The sequence below is a fragment of the Ammospiza nelsoni genome, chromosome 1 (assembly GCF_027579445.1).
Source record: "Ammospiza nelsoni isolate bAmmNel1 chromosome 1, bAmmNel1.pri, whole genome shotgun sequence".
In the NCBI taxonomy this organism is placed as follows: domain Eukaryota; kingdom Metazoa; phylum Chordata; class Aves; order Passeriformes; family Passerellidae; genus Ammospiza; species Ammospiza nelsoni.
The window spans coordinates 60312709-60337651 of NC_080633.1; the positions used below are offsets into that span (position 1 = coordinate 60312709).

At 38.7% G+C, this 24943-nt stretch overlaps 1 protein-coding gene across 4 annotated transcripts in view; it reads right to left on the reverse strand.

The window, feature by feature from the left end:
- The window catches only part of ATP9B (ATPase phospholipid transporting 9B (putative)), a 155854-nt gene extending 149828 nt beyond the window's left edge, over positions 1–6026 (reverse strand). For all 4 annotated transcript variants that reach the window (XR_009418459.1, XR_009418458.1, XM_059471682.1 and 1 more), the window contains exon 1: positions 5917–6026. Coding sequence is in view for 2 of the 4 variants with exons in the window: in XM_059471682.1 (XP_059327665.1) it covers positions 5917–6011 (95 nt within the window). In the remaining 2 variants the exon portion in view is untranslated. The remainder of the gene's footprint in view (positions 1–5916) is intronic.
- Between the last annotated feature and the right edge of the window lie 18917 nt (positions 6027–24943).

Below are 24943 nucleotides of genomic sequence, written 5' to 3' on the forward strand. Positions count from 1 at the left end.
TCCAGCCTTCTGATCAAAAAACAAGATTCTCGTCCTTCTCTCTCACCCCAAGCGACCTCCTCAGATCGCTGTAATAATGAACCTCTGTCCAAAATCACAACCCAGGAAAAGCTAATAAACAAAGAGCAGTATGTCCTGCAAGACGGTACATCAATGTTGAATTTTTTTTTAATTAAAAAGAGACAAACACTTTGAATTTCAGGTCAAGTCTATAAAAAAGGGAGGGGTGAGAGTTCTCCTGGAAAAGAACAAAGGACATACATGATTGATCCACTTTGCAAGAATGGCATGAAAGTACAGACAACTCTCCTAAGGACTATTCTAGAGAGACTTCTTTATACAGCATTTGATCCTTTCCTCCTTATGCTGAAACAGAAGACAGGTGTATTGTAATGAATATATATATTCAAATACATCAGCATAACATACAGCTGTGTAATTTAATGTGTTCTCATTCCCAATACACTAAAACATCTACATATCAGCACCTGCAGCCTGAAACACTTCCCAGGAACAACATATTTAGTTGTTCAAGGTTCATGACATTTCTAGCAAGTATCAGAGCAACCTGCAACATTTGCAGCTTTTGGCATCACAGTAACTACTGATACATCTCACTTTGAGTTGCTACCTCCAGCAAAGATTTCTGTCCTACAGAGACAGCAGACTCATCTGTAATGGTGCATCCATTTGCTGCCATTTCTGTTTGCTTGTCACAGAGTAAAGGAAGCACCACAGGAACCAGGATGATGTTAGGAGTTTTATCCACAAGGAAGTGCAGGTGCGCCAGTACACATATGGAGAATTAATAAGCAGGACCCACTCCCACACACTCCCACAGCTGCTTAACTTCCAGGAGTTTCTGTGATCATGTCCAGAGTAGCAGAATGAATAGCATTAACAATGCTATTTCTACAAAAAAAACCCCCAAAACCAAAAACAAAGAAACAAATACCAAAACCAACCAAACAAAAAACCCCAGCAAAACCATAGATATTTATAGTTTCTGGATTTAACAAGTTACTGCTTCTGGTCAAACAACAGATGTTGGAAGAAGTTTGCAAAATCAGTTTTAAAAGACAGATGTTCAAAAGCAAATTCAGTTTGATCTTTGGAATTTTTTATCACAGAAACTATATTAAAATTCAAATTAATGCCAATATTGTCAGCCATTCAGCCTCATCCATCATTTTCAAGCTCATTTTCAGGATGAAATATGTAGAGCCATTCAATTAACAGGTGTTTTGGGGAGAAGATGAAATTGAAATCTGTATAACTCTGGCCAGATACTGTAAGAACTTTTGTTCTAAACATTCAGAAATACCCAGGGAAGGAGATTCATAGAAACTAGGAGCGTTTCACAAAACTGTACAAAGTACCAAATATCACTGCATATAGCCCATTCAATGGGTAAACTCCACTAATATGTATTAATTCTTGGGGGGTTTGAACAATTATGGACATTTTGAAAGGATTTCCAGACCTGCACTTATAGCAATATAAGTCATGAACTTTCTGTGAACAGCATTCTACAGGAGATGTTAGGTCCTAAAAGCTCTGATTGTTACATGGTCTTACCAAATAATATTTTTGGTTATTTGGAGACATTATTCTTAGTTATTATACATGAAATATCAAAATCTACTGGACTACAAAGAATAACATCTAGACTGCATAAATCATGTCATTTAGAATTAGGACACAACTCTAACAAATAACTGAAAGGCAGTAGGAAAATAAAGGTATTTTAACCGAGTTCATAACAGACTGTCAGAAATTAAAAATTCCACAGCATTACAGTACCTGCCTTGACTATTATCTATTGACATTTTTATCTCTTTTTTGGTGGTTCAATGTGGAACCTAGCCAAACACTCTGAGAAATCATAACCATAAGGACTACAAGATTGCTGGGAACAGCTTTCATTCAATTCAAAAGCACTAGAACAGTATTACTACATTAAATAATCTTATTTTTTTGTGTACTACAAAAACTGGTTTTGAAATTTGTAAGTATCAGGGAATCATGCGAATTTTCATTGAATTTCAAGTTCTGCAGACTTCCATTCCCTTTTGTCGGGAAGAGATTTCATTTTTTTCTATTATACATACTTCACATTAAATAAGCTACAGTTCACAAACTGTTAAGCAACAAGTATTCTACATTTACCTGCACAAAAGACACATTATCCTATTACTTGGTTCATTTTTCCTTCATGTGCAAGTTTCTAATTTGCTAATGACATAAAAGAATTCCCAAATAGCAGTACAGTCAGTTGCCTCAAAACAGAGTTGGTCCATCAGTGGCAAACTGCAGAGACAAGCAACAGAGTTGACCTGTTCCACAACTTGCCCTACAACGACCACTTAATATATCCAGTTGTGTCATTCATAAACACACTACTGTTCACACCATGAACAAGGACAGATTTCTTTTATGAATATCTGGAGTGCAAGTGAATTTATGTCACATAAAGGAGAGCTGGAAAGATGTGATTGTCTGGTACCAGCCCAGGAGTCCCAATACCTCTTGCCTCAGCCCTATTAGGCCAAATACAATCACTCACTGACAGCAGCAAGCATAGAACACCTGAATAAACCAGGTATTTTGTTTATGGATAAATGATAGTTGACTACTGTTTAGTTCTTTATCAGCTTCAAAATTCCACCAGGCTTCTTGTTTTCCTGCCACCGACCTCACATGACAGCACAGTCAACTTCCTTTCTGTGGTCAGCAGTTGATTACTCTGTGGTTGATGATGACAAACACAAGTCAAACAGATGAGAATAAGCCTCAATGCACATTTCAGGTGAACCTGAATGTTCTCTGCTCCTCTCTCTCCCTCACCATGTAAACAAAAAGCAGCAATTATTTTCCTGTAGATAACAACCTTCAAGCTGACGGACAAGGTGCTGAAACAAGTGCTGAACCAATCAGTTTTTTCCCCCAAGCCTTTTTACAACTACGCAAATTGAATATACTAAACAATAGCAAGGATTTTTCAAATTCATTTTAAGGTGAACAACTTTTTCCTCCAAGACAGATTTCCCTGATTGTTGATGGCAACACATGAATAGTTCTCTGTCCATCTGAGGTAGGGAAATATGAGAGAAAATGTAAAAACTGAATTTCTACTGCAAAAGTAATAAGTTGTGCTTAAACATCAGAAATAAAAGCAGAACAGGATGCATGTGTTCATTGAACCATAGGTAATATTTAATATGTATTTTTAATATATTTTTAACAGGCCTTAACACATACAGTATAAATATATAAAAACACTTCATCTTCTCATGTTTATTTATATATAAAAGTACATTGCAGGACATTTAATGATTCTTAGCTGGCTACAATTTTATACAGAAGTGTGCATATTATTGAAGTTTCTTTAGATATGTACGGGAAAACATACTCCCAAAAGCACAACGTGCACTGCAGACAAACAGTGAGTGTGACAAACAACGAGTATGATAATCTTTGTCCTCACTGCAAAGTGAGCTACACAAACACTGGCAAAGAGTCCTACAGACTGCTTAGCTCAAGCAAAAGAAGTCATTCTACAAAGTAGCTGCAAGGCCAATAAGGGTTAGCAACTGATGAGTTGTACTAACTGAGGTTGCACAGCAGCAGGACAATTAACTGGAGTTAAAAACACTACCACACTAAAGTTAAGGATGTGTGTATAAGACTTCCAAGACACTGTAAATTCTTCACTGAAAAAATAAATCACACCAAGTCAAAAAGTCTTGAAGTCCAGAAACAACAGCACTGGATTAAACCCAACATGCCAACTCCAGTATGTTTTAATAGGTGTTTGTTTCTAGACATCTTCAGAGATATTTATTACACCCTTTTAGGCAAAATCCTCAAGCATACATGCACATGATAGGTTTCTGCATATCAGAGACCTCAGTGACTTCACTTCAACACTCTCATAAGTATCTGACATCAGGACCTTTGCTGCAGTTTCCACAGGAATGCAACGCTTCTTCAGAGTCTGTGCTGAAGATAAAGATTGGAAAAGCAGGATGAATCATTCATAAAGACATAGAAGCTGTAGTTCAATTACAAGTTTAGAGCCACAAGACAAGTTGTAATTCCACTATTTGCACTGCTGTATTTGCCCTTGGACTCTACACAAGACAGCTGTGGTAGACTCCACACAAGCATTGCCATGCCTTTACTGCAGGTCCACAGGACACCTTCCAGAGGTGCTCTCACAAATCCAAAGTAAGGTATTCTTGAAGGAGAATGACCAACTTACTCAACCCACATTGAGAAAAATAAAACCATAAAGTGAATGAAGAGGCTGGTGTAAGTATTCTGATTCTCAGAGCTCAGATAAGCAATTAATTAATCAAGTGATCAAAAATGAAGAAACACAATAAATGAGCCTGTCAATTTTTAAAGCTTTTATATACCTACAAGAAGCTGCACAAAAGTAACTAAAAACACAGATAATCACTTTTATGGAGGATCGATATGTTAAATACACAGATTATAAAAGACCCTAACTCTGACAGATGTCATCTAAACTGGAAGGAATATAATCCACAATCTTTGGAGGGCAATGTTGATCAAAGACAGAGGGCAAGAAGCAAATCTGTAACGAGTTGGTAGTTCCTTGCTAGTTCCTACAGTTTGCCAGATCTGCTTATAAAGAGCCACAATTAAACAGTTTGTCTAAAGAACCACAATGACACCTGCACACACACCTTCAACTAACCTGTGTAACCATCTGACTTATGGACTCAAGCCATCCCATCTACAGCATCACCAGAACACTCTTGGTTAACCTACAGAACTCCCAGTACCTTTGATAGTCTGGACTAAATTTTTGCCTACCAAATCCTCCTCTTTATTCCCAAGCCCAACACCTACTGAGAAGCAAATTTCAGTAAGAGCATTCTCTGATTCAATTCTCTAAGGTATAGGGTTAATGAGGATGATACTGCCCTACCTCAAGACAGAGGACAAACCTACAACAAGTTGTCAGACATTCAAGTATTAGTATAATGGGGAAAGCTAACACTATGGCAGACTGTCCTACAAACTTGTGAATGTTCATTAAAAAAACCCTTTATCTAGTTTAAGAATCAAGACAACATAATGTAAGCCTAACCTATTTTGCACAGCTTTAAACGACCTTTTTTGTTGGTTATCGCATCCAGACAAAGTAAATACATTTAATTCATTATGAAACAGATTTATCACATTTTATTCATTATGAAACAGACTTATCACTGTATTTCAACTAGAAAAAGAGCACCAACTATCTATTCTTAGCAAGTCCATTTGCTTCAGATCCTACAACTGCTCCCTCCAGTCCTTCTACCCACAAACAATGCTCTACAAGAACCAAAAAAGGAAAGAAACATTTTAATGGCCACACTCAGGAATGGTGTCCGTGCTAACCCCAACAACTAGCTCGCAGCACATTTACCAAGGACGCCCAAAGAAGCCCCCCGCCGCGAGCATCCCTCTCCTCGGCGAACTCCTGCCAAGGGACCCGACTTGCGCGGAGTTGCGGGCGGTGGGGCCGGGCGAGCGAAGGCCGCACCCGCGGGAGAGGGGCTGGCGCCGGGAGCAGCGGGGCCGAGGGCGCCCTGAGCATCCTCCCGCCGCCACCCCAGCCCGTCCCGGCCCCGGCCCTGCCGCCGGGACACGGGAACAGCGGCCCAGGAGAGGCGGCCACCGCCGCGGAGGCCTGCGGGAGCCAACGACTGCCAACACCCCCCTCCGCCATCCGCGGCGGGGCCGCCGCCCCTTCCCGCCCTCCCCGCGGAGCGGGCGGTCCCGGATCCCGCCGGGCAGCGGGACTGGGCGAGGGGCGCACGCCGCCCCGCCCGCAGCTGGGGACAGGGGAAGGAGAGGGGAAGGGGGCGGCAGCGGCCGCCGCGCCGGCCCCGCCCGTACCTGCTGTGCCGCTGCGCCGCGGCCGCGCTGCTGTAATAGGCCGCCCTGCGCTGGGCGCTGCGCGGCACCGGGCGCAGCGGGATCTGGTCCGCCATCTTGGGGGCGCCCCCCGCCGCCCAGCCGGGCGCCGCCCCGGCCCTTCTGACGTCACGGCCACGCCGGTGACGTGCGGGGCGGAGGGGGGCGGGGGCTCGAGGTAAACACGGGGCGGGCGGCGCGCGAAGCCCCGAGGGAGCGCTGAGCCCTCGGGGAGCCGCAGTGCGGGAACGGCGGGAGGGAGGGGCTGAGCGGGCGAGCCGCGCTCTGCTCCCTGCTGCCCGGCTGTAGGACACGGCTGGTGCACAGGAAGCTCCACCTGAACGCGAGGGAGAACTTCTTTCCTGTGCGGTTGCTCAGACAGGCTGTGGAGTCTCCCGCGATCGAGATACTGAAGCACCGTCTGGACGCAGTGGTGTGCCCTGGGCGGCCCTGCTTGGACAGGGAGGTTGGATACTGTGGTCCCTTCCAACCTGAGCTGTTCTGTGATTCCGTGATTATTCAGCTTCCGAGGTTCCACGTCTGCCAGTGATGGTTTCCTGCCATTAAACAGAGACAAGTATTGCTGCCTGGAAGGGGACGTTCTGTATGTCAGGGGTAATGAACCAGTCTGTGTTACCTCACAGGGTTGATAGACAAGTCACCACCAGCAAAAGCTGGTTTGGAAGATATGCATGTTCATAGACCTACTGTAGAATGTTATCTCTTGGTATTCCTCTGAAATTAGATGCTGTGGGGGAGCAAAAGGCCTAACACCATTACCAATACAGAAGACTTTCTACAGCAGGAGAAAGACAGTTATTTTCTTTTTTTCCTCAATACTTGTTGCTAAATGAAGTTTGTTTCTATGACCCAGGCACTTTGGACTGAAGTTTTGCTGTTTCCTGAGCTGTACCTTCACCCAAGGGAAGACGGTCATTGTGGAGGCACCACAACACACAGCTTACAATGAAGGATGCTCCTATCTGCTGGAGTGAAGATTATGGAGCACTGGCAGCTCTTTCCAAGTACAAATTTCTGTGCAGAATTTTGACTTCAAGTGTACTATCTGGATTCTGACAGAACTTTTGAAGTTGAACCAGGAGATGGGAACAACAGTTACACAGAAAGCACAAGGCTTCTATAGGAATAGAAGGGGGAAAATATGCTGGGCATGTGACAGGACTTTGCTAGGTATTCAAAGGGTCACATGTGGAAATTCCAGAAAGGGGAAAGATATTTATTTAGCTTTCTAACTCTGTTAATCCTTATAATGTTCTTGGTATTAGAATAAGAATCAGTTCCCCAGTAGAATCACAGAATTGTAATTTATATTGAAAGAGATGTCTAGACATCACCTAGACCAAGACCTTACATGTAATATCAGGTTGTTCATGGCCATGTGCAATGGAGGATTGAACACCTCCAAGGACAGCACAATGTTTCCATAACTTCTCTGGGCTACCTGTCACAATCTTTATCTTGTGATAAACAAATTGCTAATAAGTACCCAAAACTTCCCATGTTCCAGCTTGGGAAACACAGGATCAGCCAAAACCATCCATCTCTGAGAAAAGTCTGGCCACCATCTGTGGCAGACATCTTTTCACTAAAAATCCTTTCTTAGGATTTTTTCCCTTCTGAGAAGCTGAGGCCTCAGAAACAGAATGTAAACAATGGTTATCTGCTACTGTGGAATGCATCAGGTGTGTCTGTGATTGGGCCATCTAAAATGTTTACAATTAATGGCCAACCACAGACTACATAACTTAGACTCTCTGTCCAAGCCACAAACCTTTGTTATTCATTCCATTCTATTCTTAGCTAGCCTTCTGAGGAAACCTTTCCTTCTGTTCTTTTTAGTTAGTTAAAATCTAATATCTATATCATAAAATAATAAATCAAGCCTTCTGAACATGGAGTCAACATTCTCCTCTCTCCCCTCGTCCAAGAACCCTGTCACACCATCTTCTTGGTATTGTGCCATTAAGTAGTCTTATTCAGCCACAAAGTTTCTTCTTAACTTTTTCTACTCTAAGCTGTGCAGGCTGAGCTTTCAACCTCTCCTTATATATCATGTTCTCCAGCCCCTTCACAATCTTAGCTTTTCTCATAGACTCACTTCAGAATGACTAGTGTAATGAGAAGACCAAAACTGGGCATGGTAACCCAGATAAGGTCCTACAAGTACCAGACAGAAGAGAAGGGCTGCACAGTTAGTAATAATGCCCAGGGTGTGGCTGGATGACTCTGCTCAAGGGTACATTGCCATTGCATCCACGTTTTATGTGTTTATGTTTATATATTTTATGTTTATGGCAGTTTATGGGGTGTGTGTGGTACTGCCTGTCTCCTGCCTGCTCCGCCATGATGTACATGCTGGAATAAGCAAACACAGCCTGCAAATCTTTCAGGGTAACAATTATGCCAGTCCTAGGTGCTTTCATGGCTGTTGTTACTGCAATTCTGCACATTTCACAGCTTTAAAATGGTAAGCATTAATATTAATAACTATATATTCAGAATTCTCACATGGCTAACTAAGTTACTGCAGATCACTGAGGCCAAGAGAATTTAAGCTATTGCTTCCAGTTTATTAATTGATTCTAGCCCTTGGCAGAGCAATTTTTGGACTGAACAGAAAGCACTTCATTCACAAGTTAGTGGCCTAAGATTAATCATCTTGTCTGTGCAGAACTTTGGTTCTGGCTATTCAGTTATATTTCTGGCTATTTAGCAGGTTGTTTGTCCTGTAACTAATCTCTGATGTTAGTCAATTATGTGCATGTGTTTGTAAATTCCATATGCAGAGACAAATAAGTGATTGAGGATGTGTAAGGAAAGGTTTATTCTTGTCAGACTTGTAAAGGCCCCAGCATGAGACAATCATTAGGAATCATAAATACCTTCAGAGTCTTCATTTCTCACCGAGTCTTATGTAGTCCATAAAGCATTATTTCATTTATTATTACTTTAAGGTTTCAAGAAAGAAATACTTCTCTATTGCCTGTGTACAGAGAAGAGTTTGACCAGAAAGCCTTCTAAGAAGAGCAAAATTAGTTTTTTAGTATGCCAATGGCCAAGAGAGTGACAAAATAATTTTAAATACATGCTGTTTTGATTATTTCAAATATATGTTTAAAGTTTGTTAAGACAGTTGCTGGAAATCTATCATGATTTCTCCTTCTTGATCACTCTAAATGCCTTTTTGCATCACTATTTTCATAAAATGGTGGAAGCTCTTAAGTGCAGGATCTTTGATTTTTTGGTATGTATTATCATTCAGTTTTGCCTCTAGATTATGCTGTGATGCTGTCTTTTGTTTTTTAAAGAAAATTCTAAACGTTTTGTATAAAAGTTTTCACTATGCAGAATTGACAATTTGGCATGTGATATGTGACAACTTTTCAAGCTGCCTTTAGAAAATGTCCCTGCATTTTGAAAATATATTTCTTTTCTTATTTAGCAATACTGAAAGATCATAGAATAAACTTGCTTTTGATCCAGATTTCGGTATTCAGGTGTTTCAGGCAGATGTTATTTTTTTTTAATTAAAAAAAAATTTCATTTTAGGAATTAATTTCAATATTAATATTATAATATTTATTTTAATACTTGGCTAAATAATGTTTGTCACTTAAATATCATGATATCATACATTTGTGCTAACAAGTAAATATAGCACCACTCTGAAATAAGCTTTCAGTATCATCCTTTCTGTGCTTCTTTTTTGCATAACTTTTGCATTTCTAATAAGTGGGAGAGATCCAGAACCTATGATTTATGGATCTTGTGAACTCTTGGTTTGACTAGGAATGAGCTGGCATGGAAACTGTTTTGCATTTGTTGCATGTATCTGCTACAGGTGCAGAACCTATCTGTAACGAGTTCTGCCTGATATCCCCAGAGGGCATTTCATAATAATTTATACTTCTGTTGCCATTCTACTTCTGCTGTAAATGTTCAAGGTTAACTGCTCCCTCCCTTCTAATCCTGATTATGTATCCAGCCTGGGCTAAGGTAACAGGGGAAATGAAAGGCAGTTTGAAGCTAATTCATTCTTTGCTATCCTTCTCAAAGCCAAATTATAAAATCATTTATACTGGAGTAACTCTGTGGAAATGATACAAAAATCCTTGGATATAAAAAAAAAAGAAAATTTCAGTAAGCCTCATGTAATGTTACAGGTACAAAATTTACATTACTTATATATTAGGTATTTTGTCACCTTATCCTTCAAACATCCATGTATTTCTCTTTAGATTGTGTAACTTTTTTCATCAGTGGTGAACAAGCCTGGTATCTGTACTCAAATTTTCATCAAAGTGTAAATTGGTCCAAAACACCTGGTGGCTTAAAAAAAAATCACTAGCAAGACCTAAGCACACCAACACAGAAAGAATGTGGTTTTGTTTATACGAAGAGCTAAGGGCAATGCTACACCAAGTAAATTCTTACACTGTCAGAGAAAGGGAGCAAAACATATACCAAATAGAAGGAGCTAAACCAGCTGCAGTTATCAGTTTTAATAATGCTAATAGCTGTGCCTTTGCATCTTCAATATATTACTGTAGGATGTAACAAAATATTATCTTGCTCTGAGACAGAACAAAAGGGGAGACACTGTTTTGTCTGAAAGGATCCTTGTTTTAAAAGATCGCTTCAGACAATGAAGCCTCATGCAATTCACTTATATGCCAAAGTAAATGAGTTTAAAAACAGAAAAAATAAGTAAAAATAATAATTTAAAATATTACTATACTATAACAATTCTGAAAACAAAATGCTACTCACATATTAAAAAATATTATTGTCTACATAGCTGGAAGAAAATTCTATTTCTACACATTTTATTTTTAACATTCACAACATTCAGTGTTTGTCAATTAATTGCACTCCCAGCTGTTACATTTCTTTCACAACTTCTTTCAAGGTATTTTCTTAGGTAAATGCCAACTCTCTGCAGCCCTGCAGGATTTATGGACTGCCAAATCTCTATTCCTCCTTTTGTAGTCCATCCTTACCAAACTATGCATCCCTCAGCATTGGCTTCAATCTTGTGTCACCCTCACCTGTATTCACCAAGTCAGACATTCAGAATAAAATTCCAGCAATATCTTCTCCAATTACATAAGAAAAATAAGGTATATGCTGTATTTTGGATTTTACTAGAGATATGTCTTCTAGACAGTAACAAGCCAGGCTGATAGGGCATTTTCTCCAATTTGCTTGGCAATGCTTGAGGCAGAAAAAGTGCAAATCCTAGAAATAAAATTGGTTTAAAAACAGATAAACTTTGGTGACTTCTGATATAAATATCAGTCATGCTTTCACTTAAGATGTTAAGTGTTGATTGTGAATAAACAAAAGGAGAAACTTGTGGTACAATGTTCATTGTTTTACTGCATTTTCACAATGACCCTTCACTGACAACCATCTAGTAATTTTGCTCCGTATCTCTTCTGTTAAGTTAAACTCTGACTTAAACATTGCTGTAATATACATTTCAAATCCCATGCCTTTGAATTTCTAGTTAGCTTCTGAGGTATTCTTTCTAATGCTCTTATTGTATGTAAATTCAGTGCTAGATTTCTGTTTCTAATTGGAGAATAAAAAGCCCTATGGACTCAAAACTCTTGAGCTGTATTACCAACTTCTGATCTTCTCTTAAAATGAGAGAATATCTGATAAAATATTCCCATGATCTGCTGTGCAAAATTACAGCAAAGCACACCACCAGTACTCTCAAAGGACCCTTTTTTCTTTTTGAGTTTTCTCAGTAGGTTTATTTCTTCAAATTCCATGCTGTTGATATTTCAAATAAATAAATATAACTGTTTTAACTACTTCTTGAAACTGAAAGAAAATACACCCATGGATTAATTACAAATTTTGTGTTGTTTCAGAGCTTTCTGAAAAGGTCATGGAAGGACAAATAAGGCCCAAGTGTAAACTCAAGTATCCAGTTGTGATTGCTAGTATCAGACTTGCTTGGATCTGATTTCCTTTTGCAGTTTCTGATACAGTAGTGACCAAAAGCTTCACATGGGGTTAGGAGTCTTTGTTCTGGGAGCTCTTCAGAAGTAGATGAAGAAAAAGTTCCCAGATGCTTAGTGAAAAAATACTTAGTGCCTTGTAAAGCGCATCCTTTGAAAGTCTGAAATTGCTTGAAATCTTTCTCTGGTATCTCCCTATGTCTGTCTCAGCCATCAGCTCAGGCTAATAGTAAAAAAAGAAACTTTATTTGCCTCAGACCAGCTACTAATGAGTTTTTCCTCAGATATTTTAGCCAGTCAGATCTGTTTTCTGCTAAAAACTACACATCTTCTCTTTGTATACTGATTTCACTCCAAGCAGCAAACTGAACCTTACAGATTTTTCTTGTATCTCTTATCCATATAGGAAAAATTATTTTCACAGAATCACAGAGTCATCAAGGTTGGAAGAGACCTTCAAGATCATCTAGTCTGACTGTCAGCCCAACACCACCATAGTCACTCCTGATTCAGATTCCCAGGTGCTACATCCAGACAGCTCTTGAACACTTCCAGGGACAGTGACTCCACCACTTCCTTGGACAAATTATTGCAGAACCTGAATACACTTTCAGTGAAACCTTTTTTTTCTGATATCTAATCTGAACTTCCCCTGGTACAACTGAGGGCCATTTCCTCTTGTCCTTTCACCTAAGACATGGCAGAAGAGGCCAAGCCTCACTTCACTACAGCCTCCTTCCAGGCAGTTGTAGAGAGTGAGAAGGTCTCCCCTGGGCCTCCTTTTCTCCAGGCTTAGCACCCTCAGCTCCCCTAGCCACTCCTTATAGGATGTGCTCCAGACCCTTTCTGAGCTCCATTGCCCTTCTCTGGACACGCTCCAGCACTTCAATGTCCTTCTTGCAGTGAGAGGCCCAGAACTGGACACAGGATTTGAGGTGTGGCCCTGCCGTGTCCTTCCTCTACCTTCTTCCCCAGTACTGCCTGAGCAGCAATCTGTTCCCACTCAGCTCATTATTTGTCACTGAGAGATTGCTTCCCATTACAATCATCAAATAATTCCAGTGGGTTTTGTCTACTATAATTTGCAAACATTTTCTTCCGTTCCCTGGGGAATTTCCCATAAATCAAAACAAAACCCCTCATTGCTTCTTTTCAGAACTAAGAAGGGTCAGCTTCCTTCTACAAAGCAAACTGAAACCAGGGTTGCCCTCAATAATACTGAATAAAGAAAATCAATTTTGTCTCCAAAGTACTAGGATAAAGACCAATCACTCTACAAATGTTAGTTACCTGCAACTTCCAATATCCTTATCTGATTTTAACTTATCTAAATCTGGAAGAACTGGTAGCCAAACACAGTGGTTTTTGAAAGTAGATAACATTGTTGTGAAGAGGCTTTAAGCTGAAAAGAAATGTTTACTTCATGTAGCAGAGTAAATAGGTTATCCACAAAAATTGACTGTGACTATATAAATTGTTAGTCAGTCCATTGTTTAAAAATAATACCTAAGGTCTGAAATACATTTAGATTGAAGTTGCCAGGATTTAATTTCTTGGATTACAGAGGTGTGGAGTCATAACCCTGGATGTTAGTGAAAATAATTATATAACAAAAATTATAGGTGCAACAACCCAACAGACAAAACCTGATTGGAACAAGCAGCTAAGGGAATGAGCAGCATGAAATTATTTTGCAGATTGTATGTACAACTGTAAGGATGCCAGGACAGTCAGCTATGGCTTGTCATTTTTCAGTCTTCTGAAAAAAAAGAAAGATTTTTCTAACCCCTAAGTAAATTTTCTGTGAAAGGAATCTAAAGGAGTCCACATCTTGTATAGAGTTCAGGGAAATTGAATTAATTCATTTTTGAAGGCTAAAAAGAAACGAAAGAGGGAGAGAGAGGTGTGCATTGCACCTTTGAGTTAGAAGGCTGTTGACAAGAGGAAAGCAAGGTAAGAGTCAAGAAAGAAGCTCTTCAGAAAAGTGGGAATCCTAGGGAATTGTTCTTCTCCCATACATTTCCTGTTTAAAAAAGAAGAAAAGTCATACTCTCTTCTGTGAATTCTATTAATGTCATAAGACAGGATATTTTCTCCTGTTGTTGAAAATAGACTTTTCGGGAGGGATTATATGCTCTTTTTTCCCTATCCTATTGGGGGTTTTTTGTGGCTTTATTTTTTTTTTTTTTTCATTTAAAACAAGGAAAGATCTGAGTGATCAGTTTGAAAGCAATGAGAGAGATGCTTGAAAATAATTTAACAGACCTCTGGTCAGTATGGTGATACAGAATAAAACTATTTGCTGACAAACAGATTCAGTTGGGATTAGGACTGCGTCATACCATCCTGCCAAGATCATAAGCCTATTACTTTTTCTCTATGAAATTTATGGATTATTATACACATTACTATTAAATATTGATCTTCTAGAATGTATGTGTAGTCTCAAGTTGCATCCAGATTGCTTTCTGGAAAGAGGCAAGTTGATCAGTTAAAAAAAAAAAAAGAGAGAGGATACCCTGCAAATATTGTACGATATTTTCAAGAAACTAAATGTAACTTTGTTTTAAGATCAAAGATATTTCTTCTGGAAAATAGAAATATCCCTTTGTACTAATAATGTGCAACATCGTCTCTAAGAAGAATGGATTTCATTACAAGATTCTTATTTGAAGACTTTGCTGAGATGGAAGCATCACTGATAGAGAGGAGAAATGTATCCTTGTGCCCTTTCTGAAACTTGAACAATGTGGGTGCACTGGTACATAAAAGGTGGAGTTTAGAATGGGCCTGTAACCTTAGGCTTCATAGAGGCATAGAATCATTGTGAGGTGAATGGGGTGAGTGTGAGTATTTGAAATTCAATTTCTCGTCAGTCACCTCTTGTGTCTTTACAGCAAGGAGCCTTTCTGCTGTCTTCTTTGCTTCCTTGCTGTAGGTACAGCATGAAAAGTTTTTGGCAGTGAGCTCGGGTGAGAACACAACTGAGGGCAGTGGAAAACATGATCTAAGTACAAGGGAACTGTGTGGATATCTGACTTTCATTCAGCTACCTTCGTTCAGTATAGATGTGTGTGTGTGTATATGTGTGTGTATATCCATAGATATATGGACATAGACTGTGACTGAGATTCCTCTTCTGTCTGTGAAGTTTGGAAAGTCTGCTTTTGTTACCCTCCATGGCATGTAATTCAAGAAAAAGACATCAGGTTAAGTGTCCTTGTATCACCAGCATTGTTTCTGGGATCAGAAATGCTGCTGAGTGCTGACATCTCTCATTGTTCACCTACCAGTTAGAATCACTTTGCCCTCACTCTTGGTCAGAGCATGACTAAAAATCTGGATAGACTTAGGAGAATTGACCAGATGAGTTATGTTAGCAGCTGTGCAAAGCTCCCAAAGCACAAGCCTGAGACACAGGTCTTTGGACACAGGGCTGACTCAGGAAGGTGAAGAAAATGGGGTGAAAATTAGCAGATACCCAGAAGCAAATGTGCTGATATGTGCTGACAAGGTACTATCAGTGTGACATGTCTGGCCTCACTTATTCCCTACTTTTCCCAAGTAAATTTGGGGATGGAGATGGAATTCTTTTTTTCATAGCATAAAAACATAGGACCAGAACTGACCAGTAATGAAATAAAAAAGGCTATGGAAAATCCAATGAAAAATTCACTTTTACCTCAGTCCTAGTCTAGCATCTTGTCCAGAAAGTTGTCTGTCTGCCAGCTTATTCCAGGTTAATTACCTTGCTGCAAAATGTGGAGCTTCATTAGACAGAAATCTACTCCCATCCACCAGATTACATAGCTGATCTCTGAAGCATGAAGGTTTTCAGAATGGTAGCCAACACATTTTTGGGGTGATCTCCATGCCATGCAGAGTGCAATTTCAGCTCGTAATAACCATTCCTCATATTGCATCAATTACAAACTGTGTCTCACCTAAGCAACCTTCTGAAAGCCAGTTAGTAAAGTGGCTTTTTCTCCTGTGCTTCAGAAAGTCCACGTTCTACCATGAGAGGGAAGAGCCTGAGGTTTCTTCCTTTGCTGAAGGAGTGGATTTGGGAAACACCTCATGATGCAAAGAGCAGGTTCCCTGAGAAGTGGAAGCTTTGTTATTAGATACTATGAAGATACAGCATGACAGTTCTGAGTGTTTTCCTTGAAACCTATTAAACAGAGTTATAAAGAGGAGAGAAAAAAAAAAATATAGGCAAAATGGGATCTTTTGTGCAACTAACAAGCCCCAAGCCTTGGTACACATCAAGAAAATACTTAATTTTCACAGTCTAGTCCATTCCTAGTACATTTTAGGCACTGGTAATTAAAGAAAGAAAAGATGGTCCATAAATCCAAAGGCAAATGTTCGCTTGTGTTTGCTTTAAAGACACATATAACTGAGATGCAAGAACTGTGAACAAAATCTCCTGTTCCAGTGTTCATATATATCTACCCACACTAGCTAAGAAACTTAGCTAACTAAAATGACCGTTTCCCTCTAGTATTACAAGTTGTAAACTTTCAACCCTTTTGATGAAATGAGGTCCTCATCAAATGCCTTCTAAACAATAGGTCTCTTCCATTTATAACTGCCTCTCATATCAAACCCACTAGGAGCATAAAAACAGCAATTATTTATAATAACTTTATTTGGTATAATTTCCATCTGTCTTTGAAAGCTCTTCCTGCTGTTTTCAGGCTGTGCATGTTAAACAGAAGTGCTTACACTTGACCTTGCTCTTGTTCCACTCTTTGTACGCAGCAGTGCCTTTCTTCTTCTGAAAGATAGGTACAATTTGTGTCCACATAAATTATACTGTACTTGCTATTAACATTCTTTTATCTGGTAAATTACTTACACTGATTATGTTGAAGACTGTTCTATGAGCTGTTGATAATGCAGGTCTATGATTTGGATGTAATATGTCATTCTTAATTTGGGATGAGGATGAAAGGAGATGGCAGCTTGCTATAACACATGCAAAAAATCAGATTCTGGCCACATGCAGTCAGGAAAGGATCCACAGTAGTATTTGGAACAGAAAATGTGTTCAGACTCAGCATTCTGGCTAAATTCCACCTTCAGTAATTATTCTGTCTAAATCTTCCTGCATTTCCAAAAGGATGATTATGGTATTTTCATTTCTTTCCTGCCTCAGATTCATGGAGCACGTTGGCATAGGTAATGCCCATTCTGTACTGCATCGAAGAAGTAGCAAACAGGGAAAATTATCCATAGTTCCTTCTCTCAACAAATAGTTAAAGCTGAGAGAAACTCAAATGATTTTGCTGTCCAGTCAGCCACAAGACTAGAAATGCTCCACTACTGTTTGCCCAAAAGACATGGAGTCTTGAAACCATGCTCTGGAGCAAGTGGGCTGTGCATTCAGGGCAAATGGGGCCCCATCCATAGATTCAAGTCTTGCAGGGCTGCACCCTCTTCAGAAGGGAGAGAGGACCCAAGGATTCTAGCCTTTCATTTGTGCAATCCCATCTCTTAACAACAGATTCCCATAAACTGATGATTTTGTATTAAATAAATAAGAAAAAGTAGAAAGAACCCAATCATATTGCATTCTTGTCTTTTTCAGGACAGTGCTGAGGTGTTCCTCAAGGATTTAAGAAACTAAAGACAAAAATTATTGTTCTTGCAAATTTAGGCTGCTCTGAGCAGCCATCACCTCTTGCATTTAATTTGCTCAAAGAATATGGCTTCTCCTTGTCACCAACAAAATGATTGAGGATGTTCAAAGCAGATTTCTTCCATGATGTGCAAACATCTCTTTTGCAAACTAAATTCTTATTTTTATAAGAGTGGGTTTTTCAAAACTAATGCAAAAATATCACAAATAATCAAAAAAAGAGGTTTTTCAACTGCATATTTTAGAAACACTTTTGTTATGATGGTAGTAATGAACACACACATATATTCTCTGTAAGTGTTAATCTTGATCTTATAAAGCTGCATGAAAAAAATAACTGCTCTAAAATACCAAAATAACCCCCTTGCTCTTTTTAATGCAGTTCAGCAAAGAGATGTAGCCCCAAAGTGCCAGTCTCATCATGTTCTCCACAGATCTGGCAATCAGTGGCTCTCCAGTGTCTGGGCCCCAGGAGGCAAGAAAGAGCTTTGCAGTGCTGAATTTTGTGTTATTATTATTTTTAGAGTTTCAGTGTACAGATATTTGCTTATATTATTATTGAATTTTAATACATAATATTAATAATATAGTAATATAATAACATAAGCAGACATTTGCTTATATTACTCTTAAATTTTCCCTGTGAATGAACTTGTTTAAAATGATATATCCATTATATGAGGAAAGATTTAAAAAATATCTTGGTTTAGATTAAGTCCATGTAACATTCACAAACCACTGTGGACTGTACCCATCTTGTTGCAGTTGCAGTCCTGCCATCCTGAAGACACTCAGTATTTTGCTAGAACTGTTTGTTCTTATGGTTTATGTTATCATAATTCAATTTTATGCTGTACACAACTCTGTAGAGCACAAGGTTACACCCTTCCACCCTTCTCAGATATGTAGCCAAAACACCCCTCCTTGAATTCTGTAGGTTAAGCAGAGCCCATAGGATTCAGTGCATGTAACTGACGGACCATTGCCAGTATTTCAACTACTTCTGTCACTCACATTCAAGAGTTAAGGCAGATATTACCTAATCTGTGCCCTCTTATCTATCCCCAAAACCTACCCTGTGCTTTGGCACATTCTGTGGATGTATTTACTTTGAAAATATGGTCCTTACCAGCTTCTTCTGAGAACTGCATTTGGCTCCAGTAAATGAGCTAGAGAGAATTCTCACCCATCTTTTATCTACATTTGTGATGTTGTCTTTGAAGGGTAAAGGAGCTTCTTTATGAAGTAGGAATCAAAAGAGAAGGTGCTAAATGACCATTTTCTTCATATGCTTTATTTGCAAGGCCACAAACCAGAGTATTTTACTTCTTTCACAGACCAGTGTTGCATAGATTCCTAGTTACAAAGAAAATGCAAGAAGGGAGAAGCTGAAAGAAAGGTTTGATTCCTTGTTAGTTGAGTTCTGCCCCTGCGAATGGAAAAACTACCTTAGTCCCCTTCTGGATCATGGAAAATATGATGGTTTGTGGTTCTAAGCTAGGTTTATCAAAAACATACAGATAAAACTGTTTTGATGGAAAATTGGATACGTAAATACATATTTTGAAAAGTTTATCCCACAGATAAAAGGAAAGAGATGATGTATTTTTCTAAGAGCTTTAAAAAAAAATAAAAGAAAACTCAAACTAACTTCAGCCACATTATCCAAGTTTCTGACAAAGGGAAAAAAATTGTATGAGGCAATTTTAGGTTCACTAAGATGCTTCTGAGATAGCACAGCTGTTCCTCTGTCCCACACTGAGTTTTTATTGCAAAGCCACAGTGTAATGGAGCAGATCTTTTAAATGGCATTGAAAAAACCCCTACTCTTCAAAATAAAAATATGGACAGCCTAGATAAGAATAAGTTAATTTTGCCTTTTTATCAATTAATCTTCCAAGACTATGTGACACAAGTAGGTTTATTTTTGTGTGGTGATGCTGAAATCCTCACTGGGTTTTTTATAACACTTGTGTTTGAGTAGTTAAATATAAAATCTTAACAATAACAAAATCTTTTCTAAAGTGTGTGTCCTAAGTATATTTTTAAACTATAAAAACAAATAAGTCAGCTCATGCCACAGAATGTATGGCAGGTAATCAATGTATAGTGAATGTTCAATGAAAGTCTCCTGTGCTTGGTGTGACTAACAGTTGAAGTACCTTTGCCATCATATATTTCATGTAACAAAAAGATGAGACATTATGGATCATCACATCTGCAGTGAAACATTAGTCTTGAAAAATACATTCTGAGCTCAAGAAGTACCTTTGCAGCTTATTAGCTTCTGCAGTTACTTTCCCCTCATAATTCTTGTAGAGAATATTAATTGATATTAATTGATTTAATTTACTGCCTAAAGATACAAATACTTTGCTAAAGGATATATAGATTCATATTTTTATGAACGTCCTCTTTGAGCCCTAATATCTGCTGGGGCTTTGAAGCATCTCAATACCATTATCAGGTGTTACATTCAATCAGGTATCTCACTATCTCAGTCAGTGATTATTTAATCTGGTTCAGAGACTTTGTGCTAAGATGGTTTCAATTCTAATATCAATGGTGCAAATGAGTAGCTAATAACAATAAAAATTTCCTTTCTGTCATAACACAAAAATATTTCCACAGGCATTCATTATTTTCAATTATAAAAGGGTTTGGTATGTAGCCTTTCCGATTCTTCATGAAACTAGATAACATTTCCTTATTCCAGATGTTGCCTGCTATTAAAAATCAGAAACAAAACAACATTATGAGATTATTATTTTATTTCTACAACATCTTGCACTGGCTATTATGCTTGCCTCTCTTTTTTTCAAATAATGTAATTGGTTCTCTTAGATCATGTACTAAGCCAAAACTGTAATAACAATGTAGTTTTTTTATTATTACTACTATCATAATTTAGAGTCAGTGCATGACTGAGATTCTGACTCAACACAAAGGCATTTACAAGAGGCAATAAACTGCACACAAACAGAAGAAAACCTATTAACATTGCAAAGGTTTTTGAGGTCTACCTTCCGCAAATGACAAAGTTGCTGAACACATTCTTGGGTGCTACAACACATGTAGTATTTTTTTCCTCCCATATGACCTCTCCTCCAGGCATCCACCATGACAGATCAGTCAGGTTTCAGAGCTGCAAAGCTTTACCCTAGTGGAAAAGTGAGGTTGCCCGTGATTTGGCTACAGCTGAACACATCCCTTCTGTCATTACCTGGCTTAGCTCTCCCAGGGAGTTCAGTTCATGGTACTCAGCATTGTTCTAAGTTTTTCAGAAGTGGTAACCAAGAAATACCATGAGTGTATGTGTCTTCATTCTGGTGAAGAAATTTCAAAATCCCATCAGACATTTTTTCAGTTTCCCATGGTTTTCTCCTAATCCATTTTCTTTGGTTGGAATAATTAGTATTGTATCCACTGCTTCGAAAAACAATCAGAAGAAAAAGAGTCCATGAGAACTATATATTGTTATTTAAAAGTTCTACCTTTTATAAGTATGAAATACTTAAAGTGAACTTCCACAGGTATTGTTGGTTTTTGGTATTATTCTCAGCCTAATGTAATCTAAAATAGCAGCAGTTCCATGATCTCTTCTCATTGTAATCTGTTCTTCTGCCCAATTGCTCTCACCATTAAGGACATTTTTCTAATAGCAAGTCTAAATGTTTCCTCTCTTAGTTTCAGGCCATTGCTCCTTATTCTACCAGAAAGTATTTCTATTGTGAGATCATTTCTCCCTTGAGTCTCTGTGTTTTCTAGGCTGTATAAATATCAGAAGCGACCACACTGCAGGGTATCACTGCATGTGCTGTGGTACACCAGTCCTCTAGGTGGTTAGTATCATGCAGGGTGTAACACATGCTCCAAGGCAAGCACTGTAAGTGTTCCTAGGCTTTTCAGGCTCTTGCTTTCACTGAGTCCTCATAAATGCTTGCACTTTGAGGAACAGAATTCTTTTTATGCTTGTAAGAGAAAAAAAAAAAGATTAATTCCCTTTCAAAGTTGCACAAAGGAAAAACCAAACAAACCAACCAAAATCTCAGCCTTTCTCTATTAGTCTAATAAAGCAAGACAAAAATGGCATCATTGTTTGACTTCCAAATTCCCACAGTCTCAATGCAGCTCTGTACAATTTATGAGGCCATTTAGTTACACTGAACACAGACTATTTTTTCTTAAAACTCCTGGCTTAGCTAATGTCAGGCAACTCTATTAGACTCTCCACACCTCTTCTTCCCATGCTGACCTTCACCTCTGACATGCTAATTTGAGTCTCCAAGGTTATGTGGGGGTAATGCCCTCCTCTGTCCTGCCTCTGAATTTGTTACTGAGTCTCAGGCATCCTTTCTGCCCTCAGTCTGAATGCCAGACTCCCCTACTCTCTCAGTCAGTCTTCCCCAAGGCCTGACAGTCCAACCTTTTAGATCCTTACCCTATTTCATCTTTACCCTTCTAGTCTATGACTTGTTTGTTCTCCCTTTTATTCCACTCAGGCATTTTATTCCTTTGTACATGAGAAGGGCATGAAAGGGCAAGAGGGGATGTGCCTGATCTCATTTTTGGTACCAAAGAACCCAGCCAGAACAGCTGTAAAAAAAACTAGAGCACATTCACTGTAAACATGCCCTTTCACAAAGGCAGCAACCAGCCTGACAACCCTGTGGAGAGCCTATGAAGATGGACATTTTCTGAAGACATGTAATGGGGCCTTATCTGGGCAGTTAATGTGCAATAATGACAAAAGAAATATCCCTAAAAGAAAATGTTGCAATGCCACATCAAGCCTCAAATCTCTGTCCCCAGTCATGGGAGCATTAGGACATCTTAGTGAAAGAATCCTACTCACAGTTAATATGGGCGAAGTGATGTGTTTTCCCTAAACTCATTTTTAGAAGCAACAGAAATATTTTTGCTGTGAGAAAACAAAAAATCCCACCTCCTCACAATTCTCCGTGGTGTAAATCTTTGATTAAATGTTCAGGAAAATTGTGCACAACTGATAGTAGTGTCTTTACACCACAGAGTGAGACCATATCTCATTAGAGACTAGCTAAAAGAATTCCGTAATATTCTCATAATTTCTTAGGGACCAATTATTCTTATTTATTATTCTGTATTTTATATAATTATAGAATCAAAATTTTTTTGCTTATATAATTATATCCTATAGATAATAGAATTATCCATAGATAATTCTATACAATCTTTGGCAAAAAATTACACAAGAGTCCAAAAGACTTATTTGATATGTCTCTTGGAGGTGAGTGGAAAGTTTGATTTGGGCCATCCTCCATTTCAGTATAGTGATCTTTCATGGGGAATTCCAGCTGTAAGTACTGGAAATATTTTTAAATAGGTGATGCTGTTTTCTAGCTTTCCTATCATCCTTATTTACACAGAAAGGAAACAACAGCAATGGTAATCCATAAAGATAAATATTTTAGTATGCTGTTTTCTGAAAAAAGTTTTTTTAAAAAATTAGTAGCCAGCTAACTTTCCCCTAGATCACATCACTTAATTGCTCATTAGTTTGTGCTTGAATTTACATCAACATGAACTGAATGAGGCCATTGCTCAGTGTGCCTGCAAAGCAGTCCATCATAGATGTTTTCATCTCATCCTCTCTCATGTCCTCTGTGATGTTTATGTTTCTGGCAGTGAGTAGGATCTGAGTAGGATTTGAGGGGCATCAGACATGTTCAGATGTCCATGATCTTTAGTTTTGTGCTTTGTCCATAATAGAATATACTTAACCTGCAGAGAATTTTCTAAAAATTCACTTCCTTTCCCAGTAAGTCACTGGGTGCTACATGGGTGGATAAAAAGTTTTGTCTTTCACCTGGGGTAGTTGACTTGAGCACTGATCTGGTACTCAGTTGCATGACATCCCAGTCACTTAGAAATCAGTCTGATCCTTTCCTTCCCTAGCACATAGTTCATGGATTAGACACAAGCATCTGTGTACATTTAACACAGATTTATCAGGTAAGAGAGAAAGAGGAAAAGGAAGGTTATCAAATTCACTCTACCAGAATACTTATATGCTATCATCACCTGACATTTGGCAGCATGCAATGGGCAGATGAGCTGTATAGACCTCAATGTATATAAATGACTGCACCCTAATTGGTATGTAAAGTATGGATGTATGTATGCATGTATGCCCTTGTACTTCCTACAACATCTTGCTGAAAGAATATTAAGTTACCATATTTTTTCTTCCAGAAGCACATCCCTCCTACTTCAGCTCCAGTTTCCAGGAGATTGCTCAGGCACCAGACTGCTGAACCATCAATCTGAGCACAGAAGGAAAAATCCTTGTTCCCAAAAGAGCTTGATTTCATTTACAGATGAAGTGCTGCTTCCCTTGACTTCTTTGGGACAGCTTTACTTCCTTCCCAATTTTACTATCTTTGGCAAAAACCTCCCTCTCACAGCAGATGTTTATGGATTTGTGCTAATGACCCCCTTGGCAGCTTTCTGCAGCCTTGGAAATTGTCAGCAAGGAACCATTGAAGTCCTCGCCAAAAATCAGATGATTAGATAGCAAACATTTAGATACCGAGCAAGACTGTTGGAGGCAAAAAAAAAAAAAAAAAAAAAAAAAAAAAAAAAAAAAAAAAAAAAAAGAAGAAGAAGAAAAAGAAAAAGAAAAAGAAAAAAGAATACCCAGAATTAGGAGTTCAAAAATGCCAAGCAGCAATCACCTGCCCAGCCTGACCATCAGCAGCATAGATCAGGAAGCACCTGTGCTGGAGGAGTTGTCAGGAAGCAGAGTCCTGGCAAATGGGACACCAATCAACACCATTACACAAGCATTCACTGGTGCCTTCTACGTTTTGTACACTTTTCTGAGCAAGTCATAGGTCCAAAAACTGATGAAGATAGAGGATCACAGGACCAGTCCTTTCAAAGCCATTACATGAGGCAGATGAAATTTGTATTCAATAGACATTTGAAGTCAATCTGGATTAATTAATACCTTGACTAGAAGCTAAAGCTTGAGATTCATGAGACATGAGAATTTTGACTGAAACACAGGAAGTAGTCAATAGGATTGAGCCTAGCCATTGGAGAATATTGTCTCTTTAAATAAAACTAATATTTGTTTGTACGGAATCCGTGTTTCAGTTTAGTCCTCTATTTCCTCCTGAATGTAGATATTATAAAATATGTGAATAATCAGTGATAATAGTATGGTCTTTGTATGAGGGGATATTGTTTTTTCTCTAGATTTATAATTAACTAAGGGGCTAGCCAAATGAAGAACACATAGGAGTATTGTAAACCGTTAACCTTTGTCGTCCCTAATTAAAAATTAATACCTTGACCCCTTGTTAAAAACAATGTTTCTGTGTTGCAG